At 41.5% G+C, this 18,350-nt stretch overlaps 1 protein-coding gene and 1 long non-coding RNA gene across 4 annotated transcripts in view; one reads left to right on the top strand and one right to left on the bottom strand.

Annotated features, from left to right (window-relative positions):
• The window catches only part of iqsec3b (IQ motif and Sec7 domain ArfGEF 3b), a 40,065-nt gene that overhangs the window by 8,272 nt on the left and 13,443 nt on the right, over window positions 1–18,350 (top strand). For all 3 annotated transcript variants that reach the window (XM_037978413.1, XM_017406094.3, XM_037978414.1), the window contains exons 2-7: window positions 134–208; window positions 7,581–7,698; window positions 8,672–9,073; window positions 10,583–11,304; window positions 12,474–12,635; window positions 15,723–15,845. In XM_037978413.1, coding sequence (XP_037834341.1) covers window positions 134–208; window positions 7,581–7,698; window positions 8,672–9,073; window positions 10,583–11,304; window positions 12,474–12,635; window positions 15,723–15,845 — 1,602 coding nt within the window. The remainder of the gene's footprint in view (window positions 1–133; window positions 209–7,580; window positions 7,699–8,671; window positions 9,074–10,582; window positions 11,305–12,473; window positions 12,636–15,722; window positions 15,846–18,350) is intronic.
• LOC108230141 lies at window positions 6,749–8,673 on the bottom strand. The gene is made up of 4 exons (XR_005233761.1): window positions 8,494–8,673; window positions 8,085–8,403; window positions 7,777–7,827; window positions 6,749–7,677 (listed from the first exon to the last, which is right to left on the bottom strand). It is a non-coding gene; the product is annotated as an uncharacterized LOC108230141 (long non-coding RNA).

Below are 18,350 nucleotides of genomic sequence, written 5' to 3'. Positions count from 1 at the left end.
ACGAGGAGGCTCTTTAGGATCGTTTGGGATGCTGCAAATGAACACAGAAGCAATACTGAAGCTTAATCTACTCGTCCTGCAGCTTTCCTCCTCCCTTTCCTGACCTTTTCTTTCTTTCTTTGTCCTTCCACAGGAGTGAGACCGTGCTGCATCAGTTTTGCTGCCCCGCCCCTGAACATCCTGAGGCTGACATCTCCGGCTCGTCTGGGTAAGATCCCCAGCCAGCATCACATACTTTATTTCTTTTTGTTTATCTTTCTTAGTTTTTTTTTTTTTTGTCCAAATGAGGTTCTCCAACCACATCCAGCTCTGTGTCTGTTCACAATCTGCACATCTGAGTCAAGTAATGTGAGTCCTGTCGAGCTTTTATTCATGCTTTGTGCTGAACTGGACAGTTTATCAGTGTGAAGTGGTGCAGGTATTGACCTGCGCAGCCTAACAATGCAGTGAGATTGTTAAAGGTATATATAAAAACAACAACAACAACTATAGATCACAAGTCTCAAGAGGAAGTCACAAGACAACAATAGTGGGGAAGGTGGGATGATGTATGAACTGATACTGCCACTATCAAAGCGCCCATGGCAACCCTGAAATGACGCAACAGTTATCTCTGCCATAGTAACAGGAGGATCTACAGTAGCCATTTTGCCAGCCTGTTTCTGTGTGGGCAGGAGTTTAATGTATGGGTGTGTGAACTTTTTGGCTCGCACTCAGCTGATTTGGTCAGTGTTTTTATCGATACATGCCCGTGCCTACCTCAGATATATCCCCCTTTGCTTTTCAGTCCCCTGTTTCTAAAACCCAGTCTTCATCTAACGCCTCGTCTTCCTCTGCTGCAAAACCCTGTGTTGTTTATTTCTTCCAATTATTTATCTGCCTGTTCTAAGACCGTGTCTTGTGTACTCATCTCGTTGCAATTATTTCCACCTCATCCATTCCCCATCAAATCTCTCTCTCTTATTAATATCACCATCTGTCTGCCTGGAATCCCTCTCTCCTCCCTCTGATCCGACGGTTTAACTCCCGCACACCCACGTATGACCAACGATTTGGACGGGCTCACGGCGCAAGGGCGGTGGACGACCAGCTGAGGAGATGAGATGGAGAGGAGACGCGTAGCTCGTTATTGTCACCATCGCCTCCATCACGTGAAGTTTTGCTGCTGCTTGCCGGCTGCAGCTTCAGTGCACACAGACATCCGCTGAATCCATCAGTGCACTCAAACCTCCCCAGAGATGCCATGAGATCTGCCTCCAGCCTAACCTGCCGCACCTTTCCCACTCGTTTCAGCCTTTAAAGATCCTTCAGATCTTCAGAAGTGGGGGTTCTGTGGAAAGGTTATAAACATTTAATATCTTACTTGTTGTAGATAGCTCTTTGAACCACTTCGGTTTGGAGAGATAGAGTTAAATTCTGACCGGGAAGGGGTCAGAATTCTTTTAAAAAGAGGACATACTACTGAGTGAAATGAGAATAAAAGCCCTCATCTGAACACGGGGCCAGGATTTCTTTGAGTAGATTCGATGAGGGCTGGCCTTCAATGTAAAAAATAAAAATAATAATAGTATTACTATGATGAATATTATTAATCATCATTATTATAATTATCCTCATTGCTACAGTATCAAAAATGTTGCAAAAAGTTTAGTTTCTGAGAGAAAATGTAGTTTTTCCTCATTAATGAAACCAATATTTTTTTGTGATAGAGGTTTAAACACAGCATTTGTTGTTTAAACCTTTAAAATCGACATTTCTTTTAACTACAAGCTTCGTCACTTTTTTTAATATCTATTTTTGTGTGTGTGTGTGCCATCCGCCAAGATTTCCATCTCAGCTGAAATAAATTTCTTTGACTTTATTTTAAAAGCAAATTTCTGGTTATTGTGCTCGAATCACGGTGCAGGAACACGTTTCAGAGGAAATCTGAAACAAATTAAAAGTTTTACAAACGTGAAATGAGAACCTTTGCCACAAAAGGTGTTGACAGAATGTTATGGGTTTGTGTTCGCCCTCATTAATGCAAAAAATTCAAGCACCACTAACAGCAATTTCATCATTAGAATGGAGAATCAAATTTCATCTTCACTTAATTCCCATTCAAAGAGGAACCAGTGGGACAGAAACAGCCTTAAGAGTGAAGCGGGTTGAGGTTCTAATCAGATTCTGTCTTTCATTACAAAGAAGCTGATAAGGTCTAAGGACTCAGTTTAACCCTCACAGAAATAGGTAAAATAAAACATTAGCAAACTGAATAGGCATTTTTATTTTTTTCCATGTTTTTGGATTGCTTCAAAATAAGAAACACATGCAAAACATATTAAAGGCCCTGGCATCTCCCCCCACAGGCTGGATTTGACCGCGGGTCGTCATTTCATGATGGCTGAGCTAACGGTTAGTCCAAGAGGGGTCGAGACCAAAGTGGAATGCTGCCGATTTATGACAACTTTAATCTTCAAACTGTCCTAGTGGTTTTATGCAAAAGCTGTTTTATAAACCTTTACACGGCTGTCAGTCACGATTTTGGTGTTTCTCTGACGTTTTGACGCTGTAATTCACTTTTATCTGTTTGGATTTGCCTTCATTCCTGGTTTTCAGTTGTCCTGTTTGTTCCTGCCCGGTTGTTCTTCAGTTTTTAGGTATCAGCTGGGTTTTCTGCTACCAGTCTGGTCCGGCCTGTTTAGGTTTCGTTCTCCGTGTTCCCAGTCATCGTTTTCCCTCAGCCACTCTGTCTTGCCTTGTCACACACACCTGTCAGCCATCTTTAATCATCTCACCTGTTCTCACCTGTCAATCATCCATCCCAGTAGATATGAGCTCCCTGGTTTTACTCGGTCTCTGTCAGATCCTGGTATGCACGTCTCTGCAGCTCATGGCCTGTCTCGTTCCTGGTATTTTTGTTACATCGACAAGTTTGGGTTTGTTTATTTAACAAAGCATTTGTTGGATTATACCTGCCTGCCAGCACTCTTGAGTCCTTGAGTTCCAAACCACCACAACTATTACAGTCAGGTTTACATTACATGGCTTTTCTGGCAGAAATATGATGATATTCATGCTGGAAGTGCCCCAGGCTGCACAGGAAGTGCTACAGCTAGCAGCTCCTGCAGCTCTTTGCACTTGCATTACAAGGATTTACAGCTTGCAAAGTTGCGTTGGCACAAGCCGCTGAGAAACATTTTGAGACTTGAGTTATTTTAGGATTGCAGCGATTGGCCACGCTTGGACTCTTAGCTCAAAATTAAACCCTCTTTCTCCAAACTGAGGCTGTTCAAAGAGCTATCTACAGCAGATAAGATATTAATTTTTCATAACTTTTCGCAGAACTTTATTTCAAAAGATCTGAAGTATGGCTTCAGGTGTGTAGGTGTGTGTCCTCCCCTGGGTGTACAGTACTCTGAGTCTCCAAGGGACTCAGCGATGGGTTCGACAGATGCACCGTGGCGACACACATGCAGGCATGTTTACTCCGTGTTTAGTTGCTGCTGCATATGATATGTGCGTATATATGTGAGAAAAAACAGGAAAAGTGCTATAATGCTCATGTCATTATGGAGACTTTGGCTGGCCAGATGCATTTAAAATCCTCTAATGTATTCTAATGTACTCTAATGTATTCTGATGCAGCACCGGGGCATGGCAGTGTTTTAATAGAGTTTTTGATAGAGACAGCCTCCAGCATGCACACACCAACACACACACATACACACACACACTGTATCTGTCTTCCTGTTTCCTCTCTCTGTTGCTACCTCGGTTTTTCCCCTCTCTCCCTGCTCTCTTTTTCTGCCTATTTTCACCAACTTTATCTCATCTGCTGAAACAACAAAGCCTCTCTGGCCCCTGTCTCTGACTTCTGGCAAGGGACACAGCGTACTTGATTTTACAGCGACAGAAGAAAAAAAAAAAATCCCCAACCAAACAGAAGAACTTAAGTGATGCGCTCATTATTTAAGCATGAGCTGGCATTTTATTCTCCCCAGTCATTTTTAGCTCTGGTTCTGTTAGCATAAAAATGATTAGAGTAGCAGTATCCGGACAGTGGAAAGCTTGCACTCATAACTGCACACATTTCTAAAACCTCCAGGGTGTGATCATATATCTGTCTACTTTAGTCCAGTTTGGCTGTCTCTATATATGATGCAGAGTCTCTTCTGCAAGCTGGCAAAGACAAAGAAAAGCTTTATGTGTAAGAACATTTGGATTACTGGAAAACCGAAGAGTATAAGGATCTCAGTTGCCAGCAAATTACTTAAGCCCTACATGGCTTTCGCAGAATTTTGATAATGCTGCCATGTAAAAGAACGCTGTCCCATCTGCGTCTGGGATTATAGAAGGAGGATGGGACTCTGAGCTCTGGGAATCAGCTCCTACACTTTACACTGTTTGCTTCTGACTCCGATTTGAGCTGGATTTAAATATAGCTTCCTGCTTCTGCTGCTATCAGATGATTGTTTATCAAATAAACGCAGAGTAGACCTGGGCTTTCCCCTGAATTTTTTTATTTATTTATTTATTTTCATCGTCGTGACATTTTTGGTTCTCAGAGTTTCTGCTTGAGCTCGACAAGAAAAAAAAAAAAGATACCGAACATTTTTTTTCCTTTTCTGCCACGCACCACACTCAGTTTGTTCTACTCATCATAAAAATTGCCACAGAAATGCTCATCCTAATGATGTCATTGCCATGGAAACGCATTTAGCTTTCAGAGTCTCATACATAGAATCAGCACTGATCTTCACAGCAAAAAAAAAAAAAATTGGGTGGAATGATGTTGGTGTGGCAACAAGAGCAGCGCGTCTTTTGTCTTCAGAGGTGCCTCAAAAATAACTTTCTGTTTGCACTTTAATGCACCCAACTTCCACGTACGAATTATTATTCCACGCTCCTTATATCATGTAGTGGAACCCCTTCGGTTGGAACAGACTGACACTTAATGTGCTCTTGTGGTGTGAAGCAGGCAGTGCATGAAAGGGGATCTTTTAGGCATCTAAATATTGCATGAAAAATGCATGAGTTTCAACCTTTTTATTGCAGCAATATGTATTTGAGTTTGCCGGAATGGCTCTCCTCATTTGATGCTCTGGAATTAATTTGAGCTGGGCCTTCTTTGAGCTTTCACTTTTAACATCCCGGAAATGCACAACATTTGACGTTAACACATAAAAAACAAAACAAAACACTGAAACCTTTAAAAGAGCCAGGAGATTCCAGCCCTAAAGTAGATGTTTCTAAGCTAAGCTTCTATTCATTTAAACTAAACAGTGATATGAACCTTGTTTGAGAAGTTAATTGTTATCAGAGTGTGGATGTGGGCATCATGAAACTACTTTAACACCTACCTGGACACCGTAAAGCTAAAATAATGTCAATGAGCAGAACTTGGTAGCGATTTATCAGTGTCTCCAGTCTTGAAATCTACTGCTGCTATGTGGAATAAAGAACAAACCTGACATTTTCACATTTAAATATGACTATCTTAGTACAGAGGAAAGCTCTGACTCAACTGTTCACGATTTTTTGCCAGGAAAACTGTGACAGGACAGAGTTTTATGACAACAGGAAATGAATCACCCAGTGGGAATACAAATTCAGTTCTGAAAAAGTTGAGAAGTTGTTCAGAATGTGATGATTTGCAAATCTCATCAAGCCATATTTTATTCACAATACATCAGAGTCAACATATCAAATGGTGAAATTAAGAAATTGTGCCATGTTTTTTAATAAGGTATCTTGAATTTTATGGAAGCAGCATCTCAAGAAAAGATGGGACAGGTGCAAGAAAAGGCTGTAAAAGTAAATGTTACAAATAAGAAACAGCTGGAGGAGCACTTTGCAGCTAATTAGGTTAATTGGCAACAGGTCAGCAAGAGAACTGAGAGAATCCAACTCTGCTCAGACGCTGAATCAATACACAGCTTTTACCTGAGCTTTCACCAATAGAAAATAATTAACCCATCATGTCATAAAAATCAGACAGGAATGGGACAACGTCCTGCTCTAAAACCTCTGGCAGCTGCTGTCCTCAGGTCCTGGAGGAGAGCAGGAGAGGAGGTGCATCACAGACAGAAACACAGTCTTGTCTCAACTTTTAGGAGATGTGTTGTCCTTATAAAATTCAAACTTGCTTACTGTTTCCCAAAACAAACGGTGCATTGTTTTAGTTTAAACATTTTATATGTTTACTATGTTCCATTGTGAAAAAAGTGGGTTTTTGAGATTTGCAAATCATTGCTTTCTGTTTATGTTTACATTTTACACAACATCCTAACTTTATTAAAACTGCAGTTGTTTCTGAAGTTAATATTTGCAGATTTTATTTGGGTAAACTGTAGGAAGAAAATAAGAAGGTTGAGATTTTGTACTTCCTGTGGCTTAACATGTGAGAATCTGCTTATTTTTACATTTTTAGGTCACATTTTTTTACTTAGATTTGTGTTTATTGTTGTGGTTTATGACCTGAGAAGTGAAAAAAGGACCTACATCTGTAACCTTGCCCTCACAGACCCCAGTGTGTGTGTGTGTGTATTTGAATAGTTCGTACTTTTTGCTTTTAACCACAAGAGGGTGACGTGCACCACTACCCCAGCACGACATCAAACAGACTTGTCGAAACAAATTTAGGTTAACCACCGCTCCCTTTTCCTAAGTGTAGTCTGTAAATGTTTTTGATGCAATCGAGAGACGAGGTAACTTTAGGTGACCAGAAACATTTCCACATTCAGCCAACAAAACCGAGATGTCTGCATTAATTTATGATGTTTTACTGGTTGAATAAACACAAAACAAAGTCAACATTAACTTTACAGATTATTTAATATTTAAAGTTATAGCTTTATGTAGCAATTTCCTTATCGCTATCCTGATGCTTTTCATAAAATAAAAGGATCTTTTATCGGCCTTTGCACGTTGGTGTGCACACGTGGTGTTAACTATGGTAATGTACAAAAACAGAGCAGACAAAAAGCCATATAAACCGTCGCACATTCTGGAAAAAAACGAGCCCTATTTTTTCTTGTCAAAACCTAAATGGGAAAATAAAAACTGATCAGATTTTTGATCGCCAGAAGTGAAATCACTTTCTTCTCAGGGCCTCCATCTGTTTGGACAATCTGTCTTATTTGTCAGCTTGAGCTATGGGACATTTTTAAACTACCGTCGGATCTTTTCTTTTTAATAACAAAAGTGGAAATGTTGCTGCTTGCATTGCTGATATAAAGTGAAACGAGTAAAGCTTTAGTGTGCAGGATATAGTCAGTGAGGGGAAAAGGAGGAGGAGGAGGATTCTGGAACGTGTGTGTGTACTCTCAACTTTTTAGTATTCAAACTGTGTGTACATCCAGTAATTCACTGCTGCAGTGGAGCCACAATTCTGACCAAATACGACTGGACACGGAAAGTCAGTCATCTGCCCCTCGGGTCATCACAGCCACACATCACAGTCTGCGTTCTGCCTCCTTCATAAAAACCTCTTCACATTCTGCACAGCTGACGGCCGGCTCCTGTGATAACAGCTGAGTTTTGGGTCGGTATAGGGAGGGCCGACTGATGCGTCTCTTTTAATGTTTTTCCTCTTAAAGCGGACAGCTGCTGAGCCTGGAGGACGGGACGTCCTCTGGCGGAGGACAGGAACCGGAGGGGATCAAGAGGGAGGGACCCAGCGAGTACGAGATAAGCCTGGAGAATAAAAACAAACAGGTATGTCACTTTCTTTTCTCTTTTTTCCCTTCCCTATAAACACATGGAGAGGTGCAGTAAAAATGCTGTCAGTTCCACCTGGTTTAGTAAGAGAGGAGTTGGTGGAGGGGGGTGATCACTTGACATTGCCTTGTTTGACAAAAAGAAAGAAAAAAAAGAGTCCCATTCAGATCTATTTCTGTCTCTGTTGACATGAAAAAGAACACCCAGGATACCAACCACCACGGTGACAGGAACAGAGAGATGCTAGGTTGTCATGGTAACAGCTAATAACTGCTTGTGGTGGCTGGATATGTCTTTATTCCTCATAGCAAACAACCGAAGGGTCTGCTGAGGCTTCTGCAGAGCTGGTGTGTGTGTGTATGTGTGTGTGTGTGTGTGTTTACATCCGGTGTTGGTGTGAGCAGACACTCCAGTGGCTGTCCTCCTTTCCTCCCCCCCCTCCACCAACCGACCAACCGCCTCTCCTCCCTCTGCCTCCCACTCCTCGCTCCTCGTCTTTGCGCTCCTTCTCGCTGAGAATATCAGAAGGTAAAGATCTGAAGGATGGGGAGACTTTAGGGGCTCTGCCAAGACAAGGAGCAAAGATAGGCTTGTGAGGGTGTTTACTTCTCGATCCATTCTCTCCACAGCACTTCTGTCACGGCCCATCCATCCTCCTTCCCATGGCCCTTCAGCATCTCCAGCCCAGTCATCATTCAGCATCTGAATGATGACAGACAATGTTTTCATTGGCTCTGATACTATAAACCCTCACCACTTCAGGAAGAGCTAACAGATAATTACAACGGCTACCTCGAAAAAGGGTGTGAGGGTGAATTTCAGGACTCCTCCACACTCGCTTGATCTTTCTGCAGACATGTTTGAATGCTGATGAATGATTAAATATCACTGGGTGGATTTATCGCCCTCGCAGAGCCTCGTTAACGTGTTTGATGTGCTCACTCCGGCTCTCCGTCTTTCCTCCCCTCAGATAGAAGAGCTTGAGCAGAAGTATGGCGGCCATCTCATTGCGAGGCGGGCAGCCCGTCGCATTCAGACGGCCTTCCGTCAGTACCAGCTCAGCAAGAACTTCCAGAAGATCCGCAACTCGCTGTCGGAGAGTAAGCTGCCCCGTCGGATCTCCCTGCGCCACCCCAGCCCGTCGGGCCGAAACCGAAACGCGGCCCAGAGACACAGTTACTCCCTGCACCCCGGAGGAGGACAAATACCTTTACGCTCTAAAACTCCACCTCCTCCTCCGTGTCGCTCCACGTCTCTGCCCCCGTCTCCTGCGTCGGCCCCAACGAATGCGCCATCTTCCACCCCGAACCAGGCTCCACCTCAGACCCCTGGACCCACCCTCACACAGCTGGAGGACTGCTTCTCTGAACAAGTCAGTGATTTGTTTCTGTTTTTTTAAACTCATGATGTGGCGGTTTAAAAAGGTGGCTGAACAATCCACATCATCAACACGACTAAATGAATGTGATAAATTAGAGTTTACAGTGAAATATTTCAGTAACTGCTTGACTGATGACGAAAACAAGTAATGAAAGAGTTTTTAGGAAGCAGTTTCTTTGTGATTGCTTAGGCACAATTTTATCCCCCCCCCAAAAAACTCAACACAGTTAGTACAATCACACATCCAATTAGCAGAACACCCCAGATTTTTTAACAAAATGTAACACTTAAAAAAAACAAAAAAACAAACCACTAATCTATAAAAACTACATTTTGTTGCCACACAAAAGACATATTGGTTGTAAAACCTTTATATGTTTTTTTTACCGTTCATACACTGTTGGTGCTAAACTTAAACCAGTTTCAGCATTTTTATTACTTTCCTTGTTATTCCTGTCAGGGAAATATCAGAAAAAGTACCCCCCCCAAAAAAATCTCTGAGCAGCAGCAGTACACAAAACTAATGCTGCCGACTGATGGAAAGATTTATTTCTTAATACAGAATCAACTCAGAACCAAATCTATTCCAGTTTTTTTCTGTAGGCTCAGCAAGCATTTGTGTAGACAAATACTGTAATAAAATCACTATATTCTAACTAAAACAGTAACTGTAGGGGAAAAGAATCTCTTTGCCTTGTTGGATCTGGCCTTAAGGTTTCATTAACACCCCTCAGTTTGGGAGGAAGCTCACAGTGTGCCTGATCCATCCCTGCACAGATGCTGGGTCAGTACAGTTCTTGTACCTGATAGGGCCGTTTCCAATTAAGCACAGTAGCTGTTCACACACGTGGTGGATGTGCTGAACAATCTGGTTCATAGTTGTGGTCATTTGAAAGGCAGCACTTTGAAATAAGTAGCATGAAGAGACGTGATATCTATCTTTGCTTAGGTGTTTTTTTTGCAAAAAGTGTAAAGCTGACATTGTGCTTGGATTTGTGAAAATCTGGGCTGGTGTTTTGCTACCTGTGTGTAGGATTTTGCCAACTGTGGTCTTTGTGATCTGTGTGAAAAAAAAGAAATTCAGGCGCTGATACCATCAAATCTAAAACAAGCTTCTTATGTGTGTGTGTGTGTGTGTGTGTAAAAGCAGTACCACTTCTCAGATTTCCTATTTGAAATGTTGCCCTCTCAGGACTTTCAGTTCAGTAAAGGGCTTATTTGGCACATTTTAGAGTTTTGATATTGACTTCAAACACCTAAATAAATGCTCCCAAACTTTCGACACGTTAGCACGCTGCTGGAAAAACAAAAGGAGTGATTGGCTCCAAAAACTTGACACAAACTTTTGTTTGAATGCTGAAGCCTGCTGGGTAGTCATTATTACAGAGGCTACCTAGAATTAACCTCAGGCTGTCATTAACTTTCCCTTACATGAATGATGCCCTTTAACCAAAGCTGATTGCTAATTTAATTTGAATTTCCGTTTTAATCATATCTGCAGCTTCACTCCTTGGCTCAGTCCATCGACGACGCCCTTCGTGGTTGGAGCATGTCAGAGAGCGGAGAGGGGAAAGGACTGCTGATGGACCCCGGGGCCTTTCGTGCAGCCGCAGAAAGCGCCGGTCTGCCCCGCAGTGCCAGCTCTCTGCTCATGGCCTTCAGGGATGTAACGGTTCACATCGACAGCAATAGCTCCTACACCATCTCCTCCTCCACCACCACGACCACCACCTCTCTAGGGAACGCAGGAGGAGGACCGGGCAGCAGGAAGACCTCAGTGAGCGGGACGGGCGGAGGAGGAGACGGCCTGTCAGCGGAGGAGCCGGAGTTCCCCGCGCCTCCTCCCAGTGAGGAGCTGGAAATGGTGGATCCGGGATCCAGGAGGGGCTCAGCAGTGCCGGCTGCGGGAGGGGTCGGATCGGAGGGCGAGGGCGGCTCAGACAGACTGGGGTCCACCTCCACTTCTACCTCTACTTCCACTTCAGTTTCCACCTCGGCCCAGTCTAACCAGCAGCCTGCGCAGATTTATACTCAGTACCAGCAGTACCACTACACTCATCCTCAGCAGATCCCCCCGGGTCAGACCCCTGAGGCCCTGCAGGCTCTGGTGGTCTCTTTGCCGAGGGACCGTTGTCAGGATCCCATTTCCTGCCGCTCGCCAACCCTGTCCACTGACACCCACCGCAAACGCCTCTACCGTATTGGTCTCAACCTCTTCAACGTGTGAGTGGGAATAAAGCTCTGTGACAGAAAACATCTGAAATATACCTGCATCCTCCGGCTTAGAGTTTCAGGAACTATTGTTTGAATTGATCAAACCTAAAACTTCCCTAAGCAGCAGCTTTTTGTGAGATTGTTGATTCAGGATTCACACTAATGTTTTTTCTGTAATTTTTCCACGTTTTTTGCAATTTAACTACTTCTGCATACTTTGTGCAGTTTAAGTCATTCATCCAGGAGCTGGGTGCTATGATTCTTGATTTTAATAACTTTTATACTTATGAGAATATTTAACTTTACCTACAAGGATCCTCTATAGAAACACATTGAGATCTCTTTTATTTCTTGATAAACATTTTGAAATCTTCAGGAGACATGCTCTATTTTTCTCTTTTTATGCTATGTTGAGCTTTTTGTTAACCTTTTGCTAGATTTAGCTTTTAGCTACCCTTTTGCTATTTTAGCTTGCACCTTTTTACTTTTAGCTTTAGGCTAGCCTTTTACTGTTTTGGTTTGTAAATATCCTTTTTTGCTACTTATAGCTTTTAGCTACTTTGCACTGCTTTTAGTTACACTTTTGCTGCTTTTGGCTTTCAGCTAGTGTTCAGCTTCTTTTAGCTTTAACAGCTCAGTTTCAGCTCCTTCAGCTCTCAACATTCACCCTGCGTTGTCGCAGAAAATGCAGTTTTCTCCATTCAGTGTTTGAGATTGTTGGGAGGAGCTGCCAATTTAGCGCCAACTTAAAAGGGCGTGATGTCCGTGAAATAAGAGATGAAGACAGTGTAGAGATGAAGAGGGAGCAAAATGTAGCAGAACAGCAAGAAAGGCATGAACAACGTGAGAGCCACTCAGACTCTATAAACAGAGTTTACGGTTGGTCTCCATTTAATATTAGTTCATACAAATTAAAGTAAATTAACTCAGTGACAGCTGAGCTGATCCTGAAGTCCTGAGCTCACAGCTTTTCTGCATGAATGCACTCCTTTTCCCTGTTTGTACTCCCTCTTACTCACACACACACACATTCTGTCTTACACACATTATGCATCCTTTTTATGAAACACAGAGCAACACACTGTCTGTCTCACCCAGACCTTGAGTACCGAACGATCACACACATGTTGCTAACACTCAGCTTCTTTTCTGTCGTTGGGGTTTGGCGGGGGAGACAGGAACCCAGAGCGAGGCATCCACTTCTTGATCACGCGTGGCTTCGTCCCGGACACGGCCATCGGAGTGGCCCACTTCCTGCTGCAGAGGAAGGGCCTGAGCCGACAGATGATTGGGGAGTTTTTGGGGAACAGCAAGCTGCAGTTCAACAGAGACGTCCTGGAGTGAGTGCACGTCACTTGGTGCCCTTTTTATCATTATTATTATTCACACAGAATCATGCATTCTCATGAGCTTATGTCTGGTTGGCATTTGAATGTATTTCATGAAGACAAAATTTGGGTTTTACGTCAAATCTGGGTGCTTTAAAAGGCAAGAACACCAAATTAAAGTTAAAAAAATAAAAAAAGTATCATCCTTTTTTTCAGGTTCCAGATTCAGACATCCTAAAGTTGTCAGTGCAGTGCTCTTAAAGACCCGACTGCAGAAAGGCTCAGAAGTGATAAACAAAACTGAGTATAACAGCTAAAAGAACAAACAGAGGCCCCCGGAGAGCAGGCAGACCAGTAATAAAAGGACTGTGGAGAAACTCAGAGAGGCAAACTGAATTCTGCAACCAGAGATGTTCAGAGGAGCACATTTTATAACACGGAACAAAGAAAAGCACGAAGCCATTCTTCAAACTGTGAGCAGCTCTGCGTTTTGTCAGCAAGATACAAAAAGTTGTAGTTGCTTCAGTCTTGGAAACAATTGTTGACAAAATCATTCCAACTTTAGGTCTCTAACAAATAACCAAAGCACATGTTTGCTTAATTAAACAGAATTTTGTTTGCAGCATAAATAGGCGGAGTTTAGGTTTGTTAACTGATTTATATTTGTTGGTTGAAGCTAGAATGAAAACAATAAAAAAGAAAAAAAGTAACTTTTTTTTTTTATATAAGTGAACAATTTTGTTGTTTCAACAGCATATCTGATTTAGGTCAACATAATCTATTAGTGTTGACTATAGCTGCTGTTGATTCTCTGTTGAAATAGGCCTGTTAAATGATTTAGTTAATTATCTTTTGTCAGGCTGAATAATGTCAGTCCTGTAGTTTCTGTTAAATAAAACTGGCTCAAGTAATGCAATCCAAATGCTTGTTCAAACAAAATGCTGAAGTATTTAATCTATGCTGAGTGAATTCAAGTAATTGCCAAAAAAAAAAGAAAAAATATTTAAGATGATTACCAAGAAAAAATAACCTGATCCATAAACTGTATATAATATAGACTAAAATTCCCCACAATCCCCCCTTGCTGGGAACTAAAGGAAGACCCGGTTTGTTGGAGCTGCCATTTTGTATTTTTGGGACAAGAGATGAGGAGCTTTTAGCTCCGCCTACTCCCTTGGAACATAGCTCATGGTGTCACATGATCTTTGTTTATTTTGCATCAAATACCTAAGTACAGCTAAACGTGTTTGAAAAAAAAAACATTTGAACATACAGCTGCAAGATAAGAACTACGTGAATCAAAAGTCAACACCTGAAAAACATCTGCAGTTTAATTTTTAATTTTATAAACACCAATGTCCCATTCATTTACTTTGTGGAGGAGGCGGGGCTTATTATTTGTACCGGAACCATTATACTATGAAAGCTGGTCTCGTTCAGGCTTCAACTTCCTGGTCTGGATATATACGACCCGTGGTCTAATTAAAATGAAATAAATTTAAACCAAACTTTAGTAAAAAAGCAGAAATTGAATCCGATCTAAAACATTATGTTGACTCGGACTAGATGTCTAAAGTTGCACCAAAGCAGCTTTATGATCCAAAAAGAATCAACTTTCTACAAAAAATGTGTAGAAAACTGATTTGTTTAATGTAGATCTGGTTTTCAGTCATACCAAAACATGACAAGGCAAAAATATAGACTGTAAATATTGATTTTTTTCATAACGCTTATCCCTTTTTAGAATCGAAAGAGAATTCTTAAAAATAATTGGATCATTTTACTTTTTTCAGAGCAATTATTGCAGGTGTTTCCCACATAACGCGTGGAAGTCATTTAACATTCATCAGTACGTGCGTGCAGCCCGTCTGTAAACACACGTCCCTACTTAATGCTTGCACAGCATGTTTTTGTGCTCAGAGAACCATTGTAGAGGGGCTTTTTGCTGAGGTTGTTGTAAGGATTGTAGAATTAGGCCACTGCACTGAACACACTCAGACACCCTCACTTTCTTACACTGAGCCACGTGTGCACAAGCACACAACTGTGCACGCTCAGACTCATGGATGCACTTCCTGCGTTGCCGCAGCCTGTTCTCAACCTTTTATGTGCCTCTCCCTTTCTGCTCTTTGAGTTTCATCATGTTGTCATGCTCACCACTCTTCTTCCTTCCCTCTAATCTCCAGCTGTCACCGGAGCCTTTCTCTTCCACTGATATTTGCACGGTGTGTGTGTGTGTACGTGTGTGTGTATGCACATGTTGTAAACATGGTGCTTATTCCAGGTCAGCAGCTCTAATAGAAGTATAACTGTAAGAGTTAAAGTGGCCATCAGCACTTACATGGACTTTGTTGCACATTCACACGTTTCTACATGTTTAACTGCTTTAAAGGGATAGTCTGGTGATTTTTTTGAATTGATGTGTCTTCAAACAGTTATCAGTAGTTAGTACTAGGCTAGGCTAACAGCTACCTAACCGTTACACTAAGGCACGACAGCATTTGTTTAGTTTATCACTATGTTCTCAACTAAACTGCTATTAGCCATTAGCCCTTAGCATAGACTGGAGCACATATGTCAAACTCAAAGCCCTCAGGCCAGATTTAGCTTTTGTCACATTCTTATTTGGCTCACAAGATAATATTTTAGATGCATTAGAACTGAGCTGCCAGTCTGTGACAGATCATGCCTCTAACACTTCCTGTTTGGTTTGAAAACCGATCCCACTTAGTGCAGTTAGACAACTTTTAAGATGAGAAAATTAAGTTAGAATTTTTCTGTAATCTTTGACTTTGATGTGGAAGAAGCAACAACAAAATAAAGCATCCAAATGGGACTGATTAAACATTTTATAATGAACTCCGAATAGCCGAGACAATATGTTGAATGTCTGACTGGAGCATCGAGCCAGAGCATCAGAGTCTCCTTTAAAGGTACTTGTTGCAAACTATGAAATCAAACTTAAAAAGTTTATCCTGAACTATATCAAATGATGCAGTTTGAACTCAGTTTACTCAGGTACTCAGGAACAGGTTAGGGACAATGCATGGATGTCACCATGACCTTCTGACCTCTGTTTTGTCCTTTGTCTCTCGACAGCTGCGTGGTGGACGAGATGGATTTCTCAAACATGGAACTTGACGAAGCTCTGAGGAAGTTTCAGGCTCACGTTCGTGTTCAGGGAGAGGCGCAGAAAGTGGAGAGACTCATCGAAGCTTTTAGGTGAGACCCCCATCACAGCCAGGCCATTCTTCCGAAAACGATTTGCCTTTCAACCCAACAGTTTGTCGCAAGCCTGAGCGGAGCTTTTAAGGTCTCTCTGAACTTCATGAAATGACTAGACTTTTTGCCTGCAGCCTTGTATGCAAAACATGAGAGCAAGCGGTGACACAGCTCGCATATTTTACAATATTGTTTTCAGTCAGAACGACGGACTAATAGGACGACTGTAAAGACGTGCACGTGTTGAACTGGTTCTGCCGTCTCACTGCTGTAAGCTGTGATGACACCAAACCTCTGTATAATTAGCGAATTACACTGATTGCCTGTAACCTTTAACTAAACGCTGCAGTGTTTTTGATTGTAAGCCACAATCACAACCGAGACCTTCACTGCAGGCAATCAGTGTGGTTTTCATTAGGACAAAAATAGATGCTTTGTTTTACAACTGTCTCTCCTGGATCGCACGTCCTGTTTTAAAACCATCCTCTTTTAAGGGTGCTCGTGAGCGCTGGATTGTTGCATGTCCGTTTACTCGTTCAGTTCAGCCAAGGTTACACATAAGAGCACATTCGTAGTGAAAAGGATGGAGCCTGAGTTAATTCTTTGCTCATTTTCTCAGTCCTGAGCAAATGAGTGGGAGCATTTCTGTTCAACGCGAGTCATTTAAACATCAGGAGACCTTGAGAGACCAACACTAGTTTGTCCTTACTCTGGACTGCTTTGCCTTTAACAAACTCCAGGGCGGAAATGGTTTGTGATGCTGTTTTATCTTTTGCCTGGAAAATGATTTTGAAGCAGCTGGACAAATAGGAGCTGCAACAGGTGCTTGTTCCCTGGCTTGTGCTGTCCTTGAAATGTCCCAGTGATATCTGAAGTTTGTCCTCAGGACTAAATTAAAGTAAAAAAAAAGCAACAATAAAAAAAAAAACATTTTTGTTTTCTGCTTCAGCGTAATAGCTTTTGTTGCAGCGTACATTTAATATCCTCTCTGCTGATGTGCTGCCATTTCCCTCAGGAGTATGTCACCAGCATGACAGGACTTGAGTCACTGTTCCTTTGAACTCATTAACTAAAATGTCCTTTCCTTCAGCGCGGACAAGTGATTACCATCATCAGAACTGTTCTGACATGCAGTAGACTGTTTATGCCCAGATTTTAGCTCAATATCTGTAAAGCTGACTGAGTCACAGCCAGTTTTATGTTTTCTAAGATCAGCTGGCTGTGGCGGTGATTGTTTTCATCAAAGTCCATCCAGTGTTTCGTGAGATATTTTGCTAACAGAGTGGACTCCAATTGTTTATAGCAAAGCTTAAAAAACAGATCTCACTCGATCAGTTAGCACTCAACTTATGTGTCGGCGATCAATCTCAGCTGCTGCCACACCAAATTGGAGCTCAGTATCAATAAAATATTCTGAGTTTTTGCCATGTTTGTGTTTGCTTAGCTGTGGCAGCCATCTTGAATGGAGCTTAGTCAGAGTTCATCCATGCAAAACAATTTAGAGTGCGATAATTTCAGAGCAATTCAAGGAATTTCTTTACTGAAAAGGTTTTACGTAGCGTTGCAGTTCTTTACACGGACATCTGTAGTTAATGGCCCTGCTGCAGTGCAGTCCACAGTTCTGTGTAAAACACAAGCTGTGAAAGAAATACTATTAACTGTACTCAGTTAATGAAACTGAATGATGAAAATGAAATTTGGTGTAAAAGTTTATAACATAATATTTGCTTTAGCCGCTCTCAAATGTTTGAGGTTTGAGTTGTTTTAGAAGGTTGAAATACGCTAATAATTCTTCTAAATAACTTTTAGCTTGACTTTCTTCATAAGAATTTCTCTCTGATTCTCAAAACTGGGATTGTTCTGATTGTTGTCTCCTGCAGGTTGGATACTGACTGCTTATAACATTACAACCACCCTTATGTTATCATTATTAGCTTGCAAACTTGCTCACAACAACAGTGCTGACTGTTAAAATTTATTTTTTTAGCCTGTTTACCACCTCACTTTGCACAATGAGTTAGCACATATTCCAAACAACAGATGGAAGTACAGATGGTGGAAATGTTATTAATTTGGTAGATATTTGGAGGACTTAAAACCAAATCTGAAGGTTCGTGCATTTATTTGCCTGCATGTATTTGTACTCAACCATGTCTCTCTCAGGCTAATCAGGTATTTTTCTAAAGAGGAGTGCAGATATTTATACTAAATCTATATTCATTTTAGTATTAAGAGGATGAAATCCTGTATATTCTTTTAAATTACATAAAAACTCTCCAAAAGACATTGAGAAAAGTCAGAAAAACAACCATTTTGTAACATCTTGTGAATTTAATTTTGTTAACAAAGGAAGTCCTTCAGTTTTCTACAAAGGTATGCTGTTGGGTTTATTTCAAAGGATGTTTTTCCTCAGAAAGAAAATCAGCAAAATCTGTTAAAGATAAAATTTAGCATGTGCACATTACTGTCATGGTGGAAATTTCTCCTTTGTTTCTGTGATTGGGG

The sequence above is a fragment of the Kryptolebias marmoratus genome, linkage group LG11, assembly GCF_001649575.2.
Source record: "Kryptolebias marmoratus isolate JLee-2015 linkage group LG11, ASM164957v2, whole genome shotgun sequence".
NCBI lineage: Eukaryota > Metazoa > Chordata > Actinopteri > Cyprinodontiformes > Rivulidae > Kryptolebias > Kryptolebias marmoratus.
This window is presented reverse-complemented; position numbering and strand designations above follow the sequence as displayed.